This window comes from Budorcas taxicolor, chromosome 21 (assembly GCF_023091745.1).
Source record: "Budorcas taxicolor isolate Tak-1 chromosome 21, Takin1.1, whole genome shotgun sequence".
NCBI classification, from domain to species: domain Eukaryota; kingdom Metazoa; phylum Chordata; class Mammalia; order Artiodactyla; family Bovidae; genus Budorcas; species Budorcas taxicolor.
In genome coordinates this window covers 62,385,415-62,405,509 of record NC_068930.1, presented here as the reverse complement: position 1 = coordinate 62,405,509, position 20,095 = coordinate 62,385,415, and the positions used below count along the sequence as shown (strand labels likewise).

At 50.6% G+C, this 20,095-nt stretch overlaps 1 protein-coding gene across 1 annotated transcript in view; it reads left to right on the top strand.

Annotated features, from left to right (window-relative positions):
- Window positions 1-1,911: 1,911 nt before the first annotated feature.
- ASB2 (ankyrin repeat and SOCS box containing 2) overlaps window positions 1,912-20,095 on the top strand; it is a 48,079-nt gene continuing 29,895 nt past the window's right edge. Inside the window, exons 1-2 of the mRNA XM_052659566.1 lie at window positions 1,912-2,152; window positions 15,633-15,909. Coding sequence (XP_052515526.1) covers window positions 15,704-15,909 — 206 coding nt within the window. The 5' untranslated portion in view covers window positions 1,912-2,152; window positions 15,633-15,703. The remainder of the gene's footprint in view (window positions 2,153-15,632; window positions 15,910-20,095) is intronic.

The following is a 20,095-nucleotide window of genomic DNA, read 5'->3' as shown; positions in this document are numbered from 1 at the left end:
TAAGGAATCTGCCTACAACAATGCGGGAGACCCGGGTTCAATCCCTGGGTTGAGAATATGCCTGGGAGAAGGGAATGGCTACCACTCCAGTATTTTTGCATGGAGAATCCCATGGACAGAGGAGCCTGGCAGGCTACAGTCCATGGGAGACATGACTGATTGACTAACACTTTCACTTTGGGGAGATAGAGCTACAGCTAAAAGCATCAGTTTTTGCATCGGGCAGACATGGTTCAAATTGCTAAACCATCACTTATAGATTCTAAATCCCCAGTCTCTCCAAGCCTCGGTTTTCTCATCTGTGAAATGGGGGTAATGATAGCACTTGCTGCAAGAGTTGTCCGGGTGCAGCCAGAAGACATTGTCATACATGAGTCAAAGTGTGTCTGGCCAGCCCCCTCCCATTGCTGTCCACACTCAATGCACTTTCTGTTCCCTGTGATGCTTGACCCACAATTCGGGCTCTTAATTTTCAAAAGCTGAGTGCAAGCACAGGCAACAGGATTTGGAGACCGAGTTTCTCCAGCTTTCTTCTCTATGAGGTTTGTCTGGACTAGGAGGGAGAGGCAAGACAGAGGGCCACCTGAGAAGGGGCCCTGTCCCTGCCCACAGCCCAGTCCTCCCAGGCAGGCCAGATCTGGGATCTGTGACATAGAAAGCAGTGGCATCTGTGCCCTTAATCTGGCAGGGATCCCAAGGAAGCAATAGGACTCCAAGGACGCACTCCATGGAACCTGCTAGAACTTCTTCCTGCCAAGAAAAATCCCCAAACAGTAAAAAGCCCTGGACAGCCCCCTCTCCCCTTGCATCCCTATCATGGCACATGGCCTAGGGGTGCTATGTGTGAACTGACCTTTCGGGGTCATCAGCCACAGTGGCCTGGAGGGACTGTTCCAAGTGAGGGTGAGGCTAGTAGCTGGGAGACAGCCTGGGACTCATCATCCCCTCCTGTCCTCAGCCCCAGGTCAGCCTCTAGAACACTGACCCGACTACAGGGCTCCCTGAACTCGCTGAGACTAATTTCCAGATGGAATATGCAAAGTGAGCCATGCTCTGGGGTCGCAAGTCCAATATCCTGCAAGGGGAAGTGGTCTCTGAAATGGAAATTATTTTCCATTTAGAGGAGTGGACCAAGTGACATTTCCAGCTTTCCCGACTCCGTAACCTGAGATCTGAGCGCAGACATGGGCATGTGGGTGCCTGGCATCGTGCATGCTGAGGGCGTGTGCCCATATGTGTGCAGTCTTTGCCACCCGAGGCTAACATTTTGGGCTACTCCATCGAGTCCAGAAGCAGAGAATTTCTTCCCTGGGCCTGAAGGAAGGGCTCCATTGCCGCTGCCCGGGGCTTGCCCACAGGCTTATTTGTTCATTTGTTCCCCTGCCCACCCCACAGACTCCAGCAGCTGGATTCCCACCCTGGGACCCCCAAATATCAGGCTCTGCCACCTGCTAATCACAAAGGCCCCAGCAGTGAACCGCGCATCCTCGCTTCCCTCTTGCTCAGCCCTTCTTCCTCCCTGCCTTCCGGCCTGCTCTCAGTCTCCCTCCGTCCCCTCTTCCTTCCCAGCCTCCCCGACTCCCCTCCTTCCTCCTCTCTTCTCTCCATCCTGTCTTCCCGCTTTTCCGCTTTTCTCTCTCTTCTCTTCCCTTCTCCTCTCTCCCACAATTCCCTCCTTGCTCTTGCTTCCAGCTTTCTCTCCCAGCTCTGTGTCTTACTTTCTGCATCTCTCTCCTCTCTCGCTCCCTCCTGGGGAGTTCCAGAAACATATCCATATATGGCCTCCGTGTCAAGGATCAGAAGTGATGACGTCACGGGAGAGCCAAAGCTCCGAGATGCTCTCCGAAGTCAAGTCCGTAATTGACGCGGCCTGGAGGAGACCAGGATCGTGGCTTCCTCGGTGCAATCTTTAAACAGGAAATCTGAGATTCATAACATCTTATAGTTTGGCTTGCCATCATTGGTCATGCGATGGGCCCGAAATAAACTCCCTGCTTCAAAGGAGAGCGTTTCAGAACTGCCTGGCAGAGCAGTCAGAAGCCCAGGGCCAGGGCTGAAGGCAAACTCAGGGAGCATGTTCTGAATTAAGATACTCTCAGGAAAAATCCTTTTTCTTACCCCTGAATTTTACCCTTGTTTCAGAGCCTAACAGGTAACGCATGCTTTCAACTTTCTTATGCAGAAAGACTGCTTGTCGGGCTGGGACTTAACCGCTGTGGTGTCAAAGTATGTTTGTGTGTCTCCCTCTTTCTCCTATTCTCTTGAGTTATTAAAGCAGGCTGGTGACTTTTATTTTGGATTGGAGGCACAGAGAATCAGCCGTTTGCATGTACTTGTCCAATCTTCCGGAGGATTCTTGCTCAGAGTATCATTCTACTGTGTACTTCTAAAAATGGCAATGCAAAAGGAGTTATCAATGATGCTATTGTTGGTTCTATAGGCCTTGGGCAATGTCTGTATCAGACAAATGACTTTCAGAAATGCTTTTAGGTTGAGGGAGGAGATATTTTCATGCATGGGGGCATTAATTGCATGTGCCATTTATGGAGAGTCTATGGAACATCTATGTATGGGCAGGATTGTGTGTATGTGTGTGGGGGAGTGGTGGTGGTGATAGCAACCTTGGATGCCATGAGCTGTATTTGCAATAACTTGGCATTTAGGAAAGGAAATAGAATCTGCAAACAAAACTAAGATACCACGTAAAGAATGAAAAAGGGTGTGGGTGTAAACACGAGGACACATTCAAGGAAGTGCTGGCCTTTGAAAAGATGGATGGATGTCTCAGATGCATGGAGGGTGGGTGGGACAGGGACCTCCAGCTGGAGGATCAGCTCGGGCAAAGGCAGACAAGCTGGGGTGGGTCTGTGGAGATAGTAGGGAGAGCCGTGTGGTTATAGCAAAGGGTCAGGAGGTGAGAAGTGGTGGTGATGCTAGAAGGGGAAGCTGGGAATGGGGGTAGGCGTGGGAGATACTGCTGCCACCAGACCAGCCAAGAGGATGGAACACATTCTGATCATTTTTGAGCAGAGGAGCAGTGGGGAGGATCTGACTTCAGGCAGCTCCCTGCAAAGCCAGGGGAACGAGGAGGCAGGGAGGCAGAGACCCTTAGGTAAGTCATTAAGGCGTGAGTCAGGGCAGAAGTTGAGCCCCCAGCACAGGATAGAAGAGCTTGCCTCGACAACGGGAAAGTTTATGCACGAGGCAGCTGTTGAGGGAGTTCACAAGCACCCAGGCAGAGCCAGCGGGGCCAGTGCACCAGCCACAGCCCCTGACCTCTGCGGTCTGAGGCCCGGGGCAGAGCGCAGTGGGGCAGGCAGGGGCAGACTCCAGTCACTTCTGCAACAGTCAGACAGGTCCCAACAGCTGATGGCAGGCCTGTTTACAGCACAGCCCCCTCCAGGACTGGCGGCTGCCACCACCTGGCAGCCTTCCAGGTTGCATCATCCATTCTTGCACAAACAGTCCAGCCCACGAGGGCCTGGTAGGAAGGGAGGGCGTCAACTTCTTCCTCCTCCTTGGGGTGGGGACCATGTGTGATCCACCCCTGGTGACCTGACAATGAATAAGAGCACTCGTACCCCTGAGCCTTCACTGAGCATTCACCGTGAGCCAGGTGCTGGCCCAGCGCTTGTGGTAGTTCCTCTCACTGACTCTTCTCCTGGGCAGCATGAATTAGAAATGATGGTCACTCCCATTTCCCAAAGGTGGAAACTGAGGTCCCGAGAGGTTACGGGTCTCATCTAAAGCCAGAGAGCTAGGAGGTGTTGGAGATGGGACTCAAATCCTGGCCTCTTAGCGGACGGGCCTCCAGTGCCCACAGCCTAAGCCATGGTCTCTGAGGTCCCCCAGGGAACCGGCCCTGCAGTAAACAGACCCGTCCTGGCACCAATGAACCATCATAAGGTGCTGTACAATGTGGACAAGCTGAATCCAAAACAGTCTTCCCAAAGGAGGCACAAAAATATCCCTGGACCCGCCCACTGTCCTTCCACTGCTGAGCAGAAGAGGGTCAGGCTTCCCGGAGGGGGCAGCTGTCACAGGACTTGTTTATATCTTTACTTCTCATCCTCAGCACCTTCTTTTGAACCAATTAATGCTTGGGAGTATAAATGAATTGTTAAGAGCTTTGTGGCCGAGCAAAACGTTGTGGGGAGGTGATGGTAGTACTGAACTCATGCTCAGTCGCTCAGTCGTGTCTGACTCTTCATGACCCTATGGACTCTATAGCCCCCCAGGTTCCTCTGTTCATGGGATTTTCCATACAGAAGTCAGGTGATTCCTAACCTGCCTGAATTGTTTAAAGAAAAGCAGACAGAAGAGAAGGGTAGAAAAGACAGAAAAAGTAGAGGGAGGAGAAGAAAAAGATTTAAGCAAAGGCAGGAGAACAAGAGCAAGCAAACAAACAGAAACAAAAAGGAGAAGGATCCTAGCTGATTTTGGAGTGATCTCGAATAAAAGATTTCCAGCCAGCCCTGCATGTGGTTAGGCTGGGTGAGGAGAGAGAGAGGGCTCTGGGAGAGCACCCCTGCCCCACCTGAGACTTTCTCTTCTGGAGCCTGGAGTTAGAGCTTCCAGAACATTCTACTACCCAGGGGGCAAGATGAGAGAGTCCATATTCTCCGGGTGCCCAGAATAGGGCTGGGCAAGGCCATACTTGGGCTTCCTGGGTGGCGCTAGTGGTAAAGAACCTGCCCGCCAATGCAGGAGACATGAGACGCGGGTTCGATCCCTGGGTGGGGAAGATCCCCTGGAAGAGGACGTGGCAACTCACTGCCTGGAGAATTCCGTGGACAGAGGAGCCTGGTGGGCTACACTCCATAGGGTCGCAAAGAGTAGGACAAGACTGAAGCAACTTAGCATGCAGGGCCATACTTGGCCTGCATGTGAGGGCTGGGGCAACAGTGATCAGAGGCTCAGACCTACACCGGGGAGCCTGACCCCTTCTCATCCCCAGCCCAGGCTTCTGGCACAAGGCAAAGCCTGGCATTCGCTAAGCCCTGGGCAGAAACTGGGGCAGGGGTCTTGAGTACTCCGTACATGCCAGACCTGTATGTGCCAGGCTGCTGCTGTGGGAAAAAGTGAGGAGGTGGGCCAGGAGGGGCATGGGAGGGGGCTAGCTGTGCCAGGAGCAGCCCCTTCAGGGCTGGGAGGCAAGAGACACATCCTCCACTTGGGAGGCTGAGCAGAAGGTGACCCATGAGGCCTGGGGACTCAATAGCATGGGACCCAAAGATATGAAATGGAAACTTGGCATTCACTGACGCTTTCCTTAGCTGGTGCTCATGGCCCAGCCTTAGACTGCGGGCCTTTGGGCCTGTGCAGAGTACATGCTTCTCCTTGGAAAATGGAATATTTTCCAACAAAAAAGAGGAAAGAGGTTTTTCCCCCTTGTTTTTTCTTCTTCCCTGTCTCCCCCTCTCCCTATTTCTCTCCCCCTGTTTTGGGGGTAGTCTCTGCCCGCAGTTTGCAACAATCAATACCTAATCTTCTAAAACGTCATCAGGGTCCTAACCCCTGGTGATCAATTCATCCTGATTCAGGCTGGCAAGTGGTACTCAGCTCATTTAGGACAGTCTTGGACTCTTCTGCGTACGCTGGGCACAGAGGGCCTGGGGCGTGGTGGTGTGGGAGCAGATGTAGCTTTGGGCAGGTTCAAATCCCTGTTCGTCACCTCCTCCCTCAGTGACTTGGGCCCGTTGCACCCTGTCTCTGGGCCTCAGTTTCCCCTCCTGGGCTATGGGTCAGCAGTGGTCAGGTAACCTTCAACAGGGTTACTCAGTAACAGGTCAGCTCAGTAACCTCCAACAACACTCGTGCAGCCTCAGAAATCTAGAGTCCTAGCTCCCGAGGGAAGCCGGCAGTGTGTATGTCACCAGCATCAAAGTTTCTGAGATCAGAAGAGCTGGGAGGGGCTTTAGAGCTTTAGAGTCTGAACAAAGGCTCAAATCCTAACAGCTGTGAGGCCCCAGACGCCAGCAGCCAGAGGCTTGTCAGCACAGGTTGCAAAGGCCCACCTTGGGGCTCTAACCCGGGCCCCTCTGGGGGCCAAGCAAGATGGCCCGGATTCCACTCTTCCTCCCCCCAGGGCCAGGTCAGCCCTTAGCAGAGACTTCCAGACTAACCCCTGCCCATTGCCCTAAGCGTTCAGTGTCAGAGTCTGATGAAAACAGGAGCAGGGGGGCTCTCTACTACTTACTATCTGGGTCTCAGTCTCCCCATCTGGGCAATGCGAAGAATCCTCTCCCAGTTTAGAGGTCTTGAGAAGTCAAAAGGTGCAGTATGTGAAATTGTCCAGGAAATGGTGCAGGGACCCATAGCACTGGCTTTTTTTTTTTTTTTTTTTTTATGGAGTGTAGTTGATTTATGATGTTTCAGGTGTACAACAAAGTGATTCAGTTATACACGTATATTGGGTTGACCAGAAAGTTCAGTAGAGTTTTTCCATAACATCTTACAGAAAAATCCAAACGAACTCTTTGGTTAACCTGATGTATGTATTCTGTTTCAGAGTCTTTCATTTACAGATCATTACAAGATATTAAATACAGTTCCCTGTACAAGGTCCTTGTTCATCTGTTTTATACATAGTAGTATGAGCCCCAGCCTTTTCTATGGTTTAGCTTTTAAAGCCTTAGGACCCAGGAAGGGGAGAGATGCTTTAATGTTTTACAAACAGGAGTCTCCAGCTAGAAGTGTTTCCTCAGATTTCCCAGGACCCCTCTGGATCTGGGGCAACAGCAGATCAGAAAGATTAAGCTTCATAAACTTATTGGGCTTCACAAGGAATGGGGTTGAGAATCCTGGGGGCCAAGAAACAGTCCAGGTCAATTCCTCACTTCCTCATATGGCCCCAGGCTCGCCAAGCAGTCAGAGGTTAGGACTCCCTCAGACTGTCATGGCATGTTTGGGAGGCCCTGGAATACATCAATAGACAATTATATGCTTATATAACATGTATGTATATACATTTATAATATATTAATATATGAAAGTGAAAGTGTTAGTTGCTCAGTGGTGTCTGACTCTTTGAGGCCTCATGGACTGTAGCCTGCCAGGCTCCTCTGTCCATGGGATTCTCCAGGCAAGAATACTGGACTGGGTTGCCATTTCCTCTTCCAGGGGATCTTTCTGACCCAGGAATTGAACTCAGGTCTTCTGCATTGCAGCCATACCCTATCATCTGAGCCAAGAAAGCCCCCTTTGAATGTATACGTATGTGTGTGTGTGTTTATATATATAGTCTTCAGTTTAACCTGGCCTTTTATTCAAAGCTTACAAAATGACTAAAATCTGTTGGTTACATGGGATGAGGACTAGGTGTGAAGTCAGAAGATGTAGCCTCTAGTCTCTGCTTTGTCAATTTTGCCCTGCTGTTGCCTCAGTTTCCTCATCTGTAGAATGGGAAAAACAACACCCTCCTCATAGATCTACCACGTGGCTCAAGCGGACAGCATTCAGGAGAGTGTAAATTAACTGCAAGGGCAAGCATTAGGGCTGTGGTTCTCCCAGTGCTTGTTGCAGTGTGTGAAACACAGCGCTTGGCATAAGAGCTGACTCAGACAGTCCACACTCATACCTAAAACACATAAGTCGACCCTGCCTGAAACACTCATCGAGCCCTTACTACGTGCCAGGCCTATTCCAGGAAATAAGTGCTCACTAGACACCCTCTATTGTTTATAGGCGGTCACCTCACACACGAATTCAAACCCAGGATTAGAAGGAGTGGGACGGGCTGTGGGTCCTTCCAAAGTTCCCAGGACAGCAGGTTGTGTATGCAGGAAGGGAGGAGGCAGCGGGAGGGGCCCTGGGGAGCGAGGGATTTGGAAGTGGTGGGCAGAATCCATCCTGCACCCAGGCTGGGCTTGGGGAGGGCATGGCGATCTTCCTCCTTCCCAAGCTCTGAGCTCGTTACTCACCCCCGGCCCGCCCAACAGGGTCCCGCGGGGCTGCCTGGACTAACGTCCCTCCTGATCACAGCTGAGGGGAAAGCGGCTCACACGGAAACTGCCAACCGGGAAGGAGTTCTGGGTGACAGCATCCCGGCAGGAACGAGTCAGAGCAGAGAATCACAGCATCTCAGGAGCGTGGACTAGAGTTAGCAGGTTTTCCTGGGCCACTGGCCACGTGCTAAGCGGCCTGCCCCATGTTTATACATGTCACCTTGTGTCATCTGACTGTACCTCTGTAGACCAGATGCTACTATGTCTCCATTTTACAGAAGGGCAAAGTGAGGCAGAAGGGGTGGGAGCAGCCTGCTTCCCATGATGCGGCCAGCTGGTGGCAGAGTCGGCTTTGAACCCGGGCAGTCAGACATCTGCGGTCATACTCTCTACCAAAAGCAGGGTCTTCTCATCATAGCTGTGCTTCCAAGGTTTGACCCAATCATTCATTCACCTGCCTGTCTGACATTTATTAAGTACCTACTGTGTACCTGGCCTTGGGTTAGGTCCTTGGGTTATGGCACAAATGTGACACGGCCCTCCTCTATGGATGCCTCTGGACGCCCCAGGGAGCCAGGCCCACAGAGGGCAGTCAGAGTACGAGGAGAGGAGGAGTGCCCTTGAGGCAGCTCAGGGCTCCTCAGCCATCAGATCAGGGAGGCTTCCTGGTGGAGAAGCCACAGGAAGGCATCTGGGACAGATAGTGAGTGGACGAGGAAGGAAAGGGAAGGCAGATGAGCAGAGGGCTGGAAGTGGCTTATCTGGGCTCTTACCTCTGACTCAGGTCCCCAGCAGAGTGGAGCTCAGTGCCCTGGAAGATGACTGCCAGGCCCTTTCCTGTCCCCGACACTCCCAGCCATGCTCCCAGCCCCAGTTTCTGCTAAGACATCACGAAGCCACTCTTCCCACCCCAAACAGCCACAAAAACACCACCCCATCTGTGGGAACCCAGGCCCCTGCCAGCTCCCAGTCAGACCCTGGCTGTCAGGGAGCCTGGATTTGTGGGGAGGGGAAGGGACCAGAGGAAGAAGGACCACTTTTCAAATGCTATTATTTAATCTTCACTTCAGTCTTGCAAGCGCCCATGTTTCTATGCCCATTTTTACAGGTGTAGAAACTGAGACCCAGCTTGGAAGAGCACCAACTGTGGATGGGTCAGGCATTGTGCTGAGTGCTTTACTGTGTTAACAGCGACTGTTACCCCCATTTTACAGATGCCACCTGGGAGAGGTGGGGGTTCCCCTGGAGCCAATGTTTGGGGACCCACAAAGGAGGAAAAAAGGGGCCCCTGGAAGCCTCGGTCTCCCCTATTCCAAGCTGGCTTTGGATGGGCCACACGCAAACACTGCTCCCTCTGCAGGCCCCTAGCTTGACTGGCAGGGCCCACTGCACTCTCACTTTCCCTAGGAAAGGGCTATTTTTATCTCAATCAGCCTCCCAGAGGGTCCTGTGAGACTGCCAGCCTCTTTCCTGGACTCAGGCCCAGAAGGTGGCCCAGCCGCCAAGCCGAGGCCTCAGAAATCAAGCTGAGCAGCACGAAGATGAGGAGAAGCTGAGGACAAGAGAGGGGCAGGGCATCACCCAGGATCTCACCTCCTCACCCCACCATCACTCTGCCATGAAGTAGGGATACCACCCTCATGGCAGAAAGCAAAGAATAACTGATGAAGGTGAAAGAGGAGAGTGAAAAAGTTGGCTTAAAACTCAACATTCAGAAAACTAAGATCATGGCATCCGGTCCCATCACTTCATGGCAAACAGATGGGGAAACAGTGGCTGACTTTATTTTTGGGGGCTCCAAAATCACTGCAGATGGTGACTGCAGCCATGAATTTAAAGACACTTGCTCCTTGGAAGAAAAGTTATGACCAACCTAGACCTCACATTTAAAAGCAGAGACATTACTTTGCCAACGAATGTCCATCTAGTCAAGGCTATGGTTTTGCCAGTAGTCATGTATGGATGTGAGAGTTGGACTATAAAGAAAGCTGAGCGCCAAAGAATTGATGCTTTTGAACTGTGGTGTTGGAGAAGACTCTTGAGAGTCCTTTCGACTGCAAGGAGATCCAACCAGTCCATTCTAAAGGAAATCAGTCCTGAATATTCATTGGAAGTACTGATGCTGAAGCTGAAACTCCAGTACTTTGGCCACCTGAACTGACTCATTGGAAAAGACCCTGATGCTGGGAAAGATTGAAGGTGGGAGGAGAAGGGGACGAAAGAGGATGAGATGGCTGGATGGCATCACCAACTCAATGGATATGAGTTTGAGTAAACTCCGGGAGTTGGTGATGGACAGGGAGGCCTGGTGTGCTGCAATCCATGGGGTCGCAAAGAGTCGGACATGACTGAGCAACTGAACTGAATTGAACTGAACTAAACAGGTAGAGAAACTAGACTTCTAAGGATCACATAGCTAATAACCGGCAAAGCTGTGATTTGAACCTAGCCAGTGTCCCCAGAGGCTGTTCCCTAACAGCCCCTCAGGCTGAGGCTGAGGAGTCCCATCCACCTCGAGGAGACACCCCCGTGCCCTTGGCAGCAGCCCTAGCCTGTGACGGGGAAGCAACCGGGCATCGCAGGCTCCCACGCCAACGGCCAGGTCCGGTGCTAGGCCCGCTACGCCTGCGCCCTCTGAATGCTACCGCCACCTCCTCACAACAGTCCTTCCCAGTGTCTCCGTTTTTGCACTGAGGCTTCTAAAGGTGGGGAACTTACTCAAGGCTGAGGATCTCCCAACCAAGTACCAACCAGGCCGAGATCAGATGAGACTGGGCTTGTTCAGGGTGCTGTGGCCGCAGACAGACTGAGGATCTCAATGGGAAACTCAAGAGATGTCAGGTCCCACACCAAAGGGAAGCTCTTCTTCAAGAACCTTCAAGGTCAACTCCCATCTGGGAAACTTCCCCTGCATGGGCTGAGAGCCTGACACCATGCCCACTGTGCAGGTGCCAGGCTGGAGGAGGATGGCAGTATTACCCCTGCCTGCTCAGAACCCCATGAGTGCTGCTTACCTGGATCCGTGTCCCTGAAATTCCCAGAAGGAGCACTGGATTTGAGGTAGGAAGCTTGGGCTCCAAAGCCCTATGTTCCAGCTGCCTGTCCTCATGCAAACCTTTCCCTTCCCCTTTCTGAATCGTAATTGCTTCATCCATCACACCCATGTGTGGGTATCAAGTGCATAGGGACATCAAGTCCTTGTGGAAGGCTTGAGGATGCAGAAGATTTAGTAAGCTAATTCAGCAAAAAACGTTCTTACTTTCTAGGGCTGTTGTCAGGGCAATGCCATGAGATAAATGATAAAAGGGAAAGTCTCTGGATGCGTCTCACCCATGGGGGTCGGGGATGGGGGGTTGGGGAGTCTGGCATTAGCTGCAGGAGATGGCATCACCTAGCTGCCCTCGCCTTCCTAGAAATCTGGTCAGGAAGGGGTGCTCGCTGGAGCTGGGTGCTGTCCAGGTGCCTCTGAACCACCCACACCAGGCTGCAGAGCCAATGGCTATCTTGGGGTGAAGGACTGGAGGGGTCTCCTCCCCACTGCCCGCACCTACCCACCATAGGTAGGGCTCCCACAGCGTGGTGAAGTGGGTTGTTTCATTCCCATTTTTACTGATAAATGAGCTGAAGCCCAGAAGGGGAAGTGACTTGACCAAGGTCACAAAGCTAGTGAGTTGCAGAATTGAAACTAGACCTAGAGTTCCTGACTCTCAGCTCTGAGATCCTTCTACTCCTACCTGGGTCCCTATTCCCCCTGCCTGGAGAATCCCAGGGATGGGGGAGCCTGGTGCGCTGCCGTCTCTGGGGTCACACAGAGTCAGACACGACTGAAGCAACTTAGCAGCAGCAGCAGCAAGCTCCATAACGATGGAGAATCTGTTGACGTGGCCATAGGGACCCCCAGGGACAGAGAGTTTGGGCTTCACTAGCACAGAGCTGACCAAACATCTCAATGAGTTGCAGAAAGTTTAGAACAGGAAGAGCCCTGGAAACCTTCTAGCCAAAACCCTCCTTTTACAATGGGAAAACCGAGGCCCAGAGAGGGACAGGGATGTGGCTGAGGTCACACAGCACTTGAGCGTCAACTTGGAGACTATAACCCAGGTCTCTGACTCTAAGTCCAGTGCTCTTCCCCCTGCCACTGGCCTGGAGCAGAGGGATGCCCTCAGGTGGAGGCATCAAAACATTAATGGCCAGGCACTGGGCGTCAGCACTTCCGGTCAGGGTAGCACCACAGGTATTGAGTCTCTGCCTTGTTCCAAGTCAGGGGTAGAGCTGGACTTCAGGCCTGGAAAAGCCAAGGCAGGGACCTTAGGCACAGGGTAGCGAAGGAGGTGTGGGAAGCAGGGTCTGGCCCAGGCGGCTGTGGGGACCACCTGGCTACATGGTGCCAGTGACAGAGGGCATGATCTAGTCCATCCCGCCATTTAACAGATGGAAAAACCAAGGGCCCAAGAGAGGAAGATGCTCATGGCTGAGCTGGGAAATGAACCCAAGTCTCTTGATTCCTAGTCTTGAGCTATTTATACAATAAGCAAAACCGATGTTGTTGCTGCTGCAAAATAATAACGGTAGAGGTAGGAGATCAGGCGGAACTTTCTAGGCCAGCGGTTGTTACTCTTAGGGCCGTGACAGTAATTGTGTGTGGGGGGTGGGGGTGGGGGTGTGTGTTCAGTTGCTAAGTCATGTCTGAGTCTTTGGGACCCCATGGTCTGTAGCCTTCCAGGCTCCTCTGTGCATGGGATTTCCCAGGCAAGAATACTGGAGTGGGTTGCCATTTCCTTCTCCAGAGGATCATCCCAGGTCAGGGATTAAATCCAGTCTCCTGCATTGGCAGGCAGATTCTTTACCACCGAGCTACCAGGTAAGCCCCGGTAACAGTCATGAGAAGAATATCTACCAAGGACTCAGCCCGTGTCCTCATCCCTTGCCCCTCCTCCACCCCGGACGATGCTCCCCTGCCCCACTTGTGCTTTATGACCGGTCATTCTGCCAAGTGATGGTACCCAGTCCCCTGTGGAGCTCTCAAAAGAAGTGTGATACCCAGGCCACACACCAGAATCCAGAGATTCTGACGTAATGGGTCTGAGATGGGGCCCAAACACAACCCTTTATAGAGAACCAATTTTATATACTTTAAAAGTAGATATATTATTGTGGTATAATGTACTCACAGAGAAACATACAGATCACTTGAATGGCTCCAAGGATTCAAAGGGAACCAACCAATAGTAAACCACTTGGATCAAGAAATACAGGGGACTTCCCAGGCAGTCCGGTGGTTAGGACTTCCCCATCCAATGCAGGGGGTGCAGGTTCGATCCCTGGTCAGGAACTAAGATTCCACATGCCTCAGGGCCAAAAAGCCAAAACATAAAACAGAAGCAAAATTGTAACAAACTCAATAAAGACTTTTTAAATGGTCCTCATCAAAAAAAAAAAAGTCTTAAAAAAATACCGTGTGACTGGCCCCCTTCAGGGTCCCTCTCACTTTGCTAACTCCTAAAGATAACCACTCTCCTTGCCTGTTCTTGAACTTTATACAGATTGAATGGTGTGTGTATATTCTTTATTATCTGGTTTCTTTTGCTCAGTTTGGCTCATGAGACTCCTCCTGTTATTGTGTATAGCGGCAATTTGAGTATTTCAATGATGTATACTATCTGTCACGTGAATATACCACAATGTAGTAATCCATTCAAATGCTGATAGACATTTGGGGAGTTTCCATGGGGGTTATTACGAACAGTGCTGCTATGGATATTCTTGAACTTGACATTTTGTATACAAGTCTCGGACATAGAGCCTGGAGTAGGGATTTGAGGGTCAAAGGAAATAAATATGCTCAGCATTAGCAAATGCCATCCCATTTTGACACTCCTGCCAGGAGTAGGGAGCATTCTGGTTGCTCCACATCCTCTCTAACCTTCATCATTTCCCATCTTCTTCTCTTGAGCCATTCTGGTGGGTATATAGTGGTATTACATCAGAGTCTCAATTTACATTCTCCCCAGATACTTAGGAAGTGAAGTGCCCTTACCTTTGGTGGTTGGCCATTTAGCTGCTTTCTTTGTGAAGTGCCTGGCATAGTCTTTTGAGTATCAGTTATCTAGAGCCACAAGAATCCTACATAACACAGTACCCCCAATAAGAATTCATTCTCAGGAATTCCCTGGTTGCCCAGTGGTTAGGACTCCATGACCTTAATGCAGAGGGCAGGGGTTCAATTTCTGGTTAGGGAACTAAGATCCCACAAGTTACGTGGTGCAACCAAAACAAGAAAAAAAAAAAAAGAGTTTATTCTGGTGTTCTGTGTCTGCAGGTCCATGGGCTAATTGATCTAGGCCAGGCCAGGCTGGGCTACTCAGCTTCAGGCTGCAGGCCCACTGGACACAGCTCCTCTATGCGGGTTGGGCTAAGGCTGCTCCAAGTGGGTTCACTCTGGGGCCCAGCTAAAGGGCAATGGCTCCGGGGCGGGGGGCAGTCCTGGAGCTGGCAGAGGAGTGAGTGTCACTGCACACACGCACGTCAACCGGCTGCTTTATCATGTCCACCAACGTTCATTGCCAGAGCAAGTTACAAGGCCAAGCCCAATCTCCGTGGGGAAGGACAGGGGAACAATCTGCCTTCGAGGGGAAGAGGAAGGTGAATATTTGCTGAGCAAACCAAATTACAGCCCTGGTATTTTGCATATTTTTTGAAAAGACCTTATATGACTCTAATCTTCAATCAAGGCTCAGAAGCACTGACCTAGAGTCACACTGCATGTCAGCCAGTCAAAACAAAAGTCAGGCTTAGCTGATTTGGCCTTATTTCCTTAAAGCAGTTGACTCAAGCAAAGTCCATTTCACCTTTAGGCTTTTTGTTTTTTGAGAAGACAGTCCCTGGAATGAACATGGCAAGTGATTTTAACAACTGATTTTTAACTACAGCAAATGATTCATCTCTAATAATCTCAACTCTAGGACAGGGCAGAGAAGTGGGGAATAAGGTGTTGTGGATAACTGGAAGGAAGGAATGTGAGCACAGTTGTGTAAGTGCCTTGACGGCAGGGATTCTGTCTGTTGGTATCGTTATGTCACCAATGCTTAGAAGAGTGCTCAGTAAATAATCTCTCAATTAATGATACATGCATGCATGCATAGATAGGCTGTCTGGGATGGAAAAATAAACCATGGATGAGTGGATGGTTGGTTGAATACACAGATGTATAGGTGGCTGAGTGGATAAATGACTGGGCGAGGGACAGGCAAATACATCAGAGGTTAAATAGTGGAGAGACGGGTGAATGACTGGATGGTTGGATAGATGGATGAGTGGTTGGGTAGGAGCATGGATGGTTGGATGGATACATTATTAGAGGGTTGGACAAATGGATGGTGAGGTGAACGAATGGGAGGGCGAATGGATAAATGAGTGGATAAGTGGACAGCTAGATCCGAGAGAGGATGAATAATTGGACAGGTGGGTGGTTGGTTAGATGGATAGTCGGGCTGGCAGACTGATGAATAGATGAGTGAATGGATGGATGGATGTATAGATGAATGGGTGATTGGGCAGATCATATGACAAAGTGAAAGGATGAAACATGATTGTGTGATTGCTACAAGAAAGCGTAGCCTTCCCTGTGTATAAACACAGCTGTTTTCCAAACTCTTAGTTACCAGGATGGCTTTGATCTCCTCACAGAGTCTTCTGGTTTGATGCTGGCTCCTCCCTGCTGAGTGTCTCCTGGAGGTGGAGGTGAAGGGTGGAAGAGGATGGCCACGGAGATCAGTGCTCGGGGCAGACCACGTGCCATTGGGCAAGAGGAATACAACCTGTACAGCAGCCTGAGCGAGGACGAGCTGGTCCAGATGGCCATTGAGCAGAGCCTAGCTGACAAGACTCGGGGCCCAGCCACCACTGAGACCACTGTGCCCACACGCGTCAACCGTGAACCCGCCCACTTCTATCCATGGACCAGGTGAGCAAGGGGCATCCAATCGGGTGCAGATCCCAAACACTGTTAACCCAAGACCAAAGTCGCCTGGTCTCTAAGCTGTATTTTCACACTGTAATGACTTACAGTTGTTATCTAAGCTTACTGAGCTCTGAAGGTGCCAGGTACTGCCCTGGGTGCTATACGCACTTTGCCTCATTTTATCCTCTTAAGGACCTTCTAGGAATCTCTATGCTATATTCCCATTTTACAGATGAGGAAACTGAAGCTCAGGGCTGAGTAACTAGTGCAGGGTCACACAGCTGGCAGACTGTGTTGCAGACATTGACCTGTCTGGTTCCGAAGCCCATAGGTTAGTCTTGTATCACTGGCTTTATGATTGGATGCAGTGGAACTGAGGTGCTGACTCTGGCCAGAGTTTACAACCCTCTCTATGCTGTCTCCCTGGAAATACATGTCTGAGAAGCAGGAATATTTGTCTGGCAAAGCTATCTTGCCTTCTGCTCTGGCTCCCCCATCTCGGTATGACCTCATCAATCCCATTAGCCGGACCATCTACAGCAGCGCCAGGTTGCATCAGTAGAATTATGGTGTGGGCCTCAACTGTAATTTCACAGGTGCAATTTGAATATCCCAAGAGCTACACTAAAAAGTAATGAGAAACAGATGAAATTAATTTGTATCTAAAATATTGTCATTTCCAAATGTCATTAATATGAAGCTTACGAATGAGATATTTACATTCCCTTTCCTATCAAGTCTCTGGGAGTCAGTGTGCATTTTCCATTCACAGCCCATCTCAATTCAGACTAGCCACATCTCAAGGGCTCAGTAGCCGTATGTGGCTACATGCTGGACATGTAGCATGTCCAGAGACAGGTCTAGACACCTACCCCCTTCATAGGAGATGAGAGGCAGGGAGGCAATTGGGATCTTAAAACGGCACTGGATCTTATAATGCTCTTAGAGAAGAAGCATATCCATTTTAAAAAACGCTTTTGCTCAGCATGGAGTCCAAGACAAGTGTGTATTTGCAGGAATTCTTTAAAATTTTATTTTTATTATTTTTTTAACACCAGAAACATTTTATAATGGGGTATAGCCGATTAACAATTGGGATATAGTTGTGATTGTTTCAGGTGAACAGCGAAGGGACTCAGCCATACATATACATGTGTCCATTCTCCATGGGAGTAGGAAGTGATATAACAGTTGTGTGGGTGTTACCTTGAGTCATAGGCCTCAAGTCTTATTGTCTTCAACAGCCAGTTGACTTCCTGTGTGACCTCGGGCAAGTCACTTAACCTCTCTGAACCTCAAACAATAATAGTAATAACAGCAGCAACAATAAACAGACTTTCTGATGCTCAGAACCAGTGGATAGGGATGAAGGTGGGTGATGGTACACCTTGACCCTGTCCCCTGATCAAAGGGTGACTTTGGCCCTTCAGAGACTGGACCACTTCTGCCAGGCAGGCTGAGCAAAGGCCTGGGATGCCCACCACTCAGGCATCCCTTCCCTAAAGGGGCAGGCAGGCAACCTCCTCAGATGGAGGCTCCAAGTTACTGAGCTGTGCATAAGGAAGTCCCATTCTGGGACTCAATCTGAAATGCAGAAGTCCAAAGCCAAGATCGTGGTAGCTCATGTTCTAGAAGCCCTGGTTCCTGTTCTGGCTGGTTCAGCCTAAGTCAGACCACAGGTTCCTCTTCCTCAGGGGGATCAGATAGAAAAGCATCCTCCCATCATCCTAGCTGCAGCTCAAACCATGTATCCTGGGGCCACCTCTGCAGCCTTCTCCCCAGTGTGGGAACCACCCCCAGGAGTCCTGGGGACCCTTGAAAATATTAGCACTGGGCCTTGACCTCCTCCTTCTTCTCAGGGTAGAAAGTAGAGGTCCACCATGGGGTGTAAACATTTATCCTGAGAAAAACCTCTCACACAGCAGGGAAAGGGCTTCTGCGGGGCCACGTGGTCCTCACCTAAGACCCAGGCAGAGTCGTGCAGGGCAGGAGGACTGAGCCTGCCTCTCCGCGCCCTGGAGGTGACCTGCGGCCGCCTGAGTTCTGTTCTGCCCTTTTGTCTCTGAAAGGAGGCAGAGCTGCTGGGAAAGCAAGTCCCTTTCATGGGATTTTTAATGAAATTCTCCTCTCCTGCCCTGCAAGCTTAGCCCACAAGCGTTCACCTGACCCTGAGAGAAGCCACGGAAGATGGATGTCTCAGGGTCCGGTTTACATGTGACAACGCAGGCGCTCCGCAGGGCCAGGACCCAAACCAAGGTCTGACCCGCCCTGAGTTTCAGACACTTAGCCAGCTGTGCTGATGCTACAGAGGCCTCTGTTTCCTGTCCCTCCTCCAAAAGGGCCTCCTCCCCACTGAGATTTAGGGTCCCACCCCCACAGGAGACATATGGACTTGCATTCAGACACAGCCTGAGAGTAAGTATAGGGCCCAAGAGAGTCGTTGAGCACATTTATCCCCGAATATCACCGTGTCCGTCTAAGTGCACCCACAGCAGTCTAGAAGGCGGGCATCACACATGCCCTCAGAGGCTCCCCTTGGCCAGCCTCTCTTCTTTGAGCAGGCTCCCCGATCAAGCAGGTTGCATTCTTACTTTCCTGGCTGCTTACTTCGCTGCCCTGACAATGACTTACAGCTTCTATCTTTTTATTTCTGCCGTTCACCTGTGAACTCCATGAAGGCTGGAGCCTCACTCGTCTTCCTTTCTGTGAGGCCCCATGTCTAGCACATGGGGCCTGATCTGTGGCAACACCACAGAGCTCTTTGTAGGCGGATGAATGGGTGAATGCAGACCCGAGTGAGGCGGTGGCTGATTAGACCGGAAAGGGAAGGGGGTGTACAGTGTGTCTTCCCTCTGTCACTAGTGGCTGTGTGACCTCAGGCAAGTGACTTGACTTTTCTGAGCCCCAGCAGCCTTATCCCTAAAATGGTAATAACAAAACTTGCCTAGGCTCACCTGGCACCTTTTCTTACGAAAAGCAAATCAGATGAGGTAGGTGTTGAAGTCCCCCGCAACATCCTGCCACCTGAACGACTTCCCCCCACTTCCTCCCTGTGTACCCTGACTGCTCATCTCATGACAGCCTCCGTTTCCTGGACAAGCTTTTGTGTCATTATCTGGCCTCCTGAGAGTGTTCCCAGTGACACTGTGTGACCTCTTTGGGGACAGGGAACAGATATTACTCACTTTTGTATCCTCAGTTCAGTTCAGTTCAGTTGCTCAGTCGTGTCCGGCTCTTTGCGACCCCATGAATCGCAGCATGCCAGGCCTCCCTGTCCATCACCAACTCCCAGAGTTCACTCAGTCCATCGAGTCGGTGATGCCATCCAGCCATCTCACCTCTGTCGTCCCCTTCTCCTCCTGCCCCTAATCCCTCCCAGCACCAGAGTCTTTCCAGTGAGTGCCTGGCAAAGAGCCTGGATCACTATAGATGCCCAGTGAATGTTGTTATGCAAATCAGTGTACTTTGAATCCAATAAAATTCTCTGCTGCTACTGCTGCTATGTCGCGTCAGTCATGTCCGACTCTGTCGACCCCATAGGCAGCAGCCCAACAGGCTCCTCTGTCCCTGGGATCCTCCAGGCAAGAACACTGGAGTGGGTTGCCATTTCCTTCTCCAATGCATGAAAGATGAAAGTGAAGTCGCTCAGTCGTGTCTGACTCTTAGCGACCCCATGGACTGCAGCCTACCAGGCTCCTCCATCCATGGGATTCTCCAGGCAAGAGTACTGGAGTGGGGTGCCATTGCCTTCTCTGAAAATTCTCTAGAAATACAATTTATTGTTACCTGCTTGTGACCAAAACGGCAAATGAGGGCATAAAGGTCAACTGGCACTTTGGGATCCTAGAAATGAAAGCCAGCTCAGCATTTCAGAGAAAATATAATATTCCCTCTTAAAGTCATTTTCCAATTTGCTTCTCCTCTACCAAAGGGTAAAGGGTTGAACCCTGATCCCTGAACCCAAGGTAAAGGATTTGGCTTGAGTATGTATGACTATCATTTGCCAAACCTTGGCCCACTGAGGACTCTGAATGGAAGACGAACTTCCTATCCAATAAAAAAACAGGATTCATGCTCTCATGAAGCAGGGAGTCCAGGGTTACCGATATGAACCAGTTCAAATGGGTCTAGAAGCCTGGGTCTTCCAGTTTTCAAACTTCTGCATTTTATTTAAGGTTACATTTCTAAG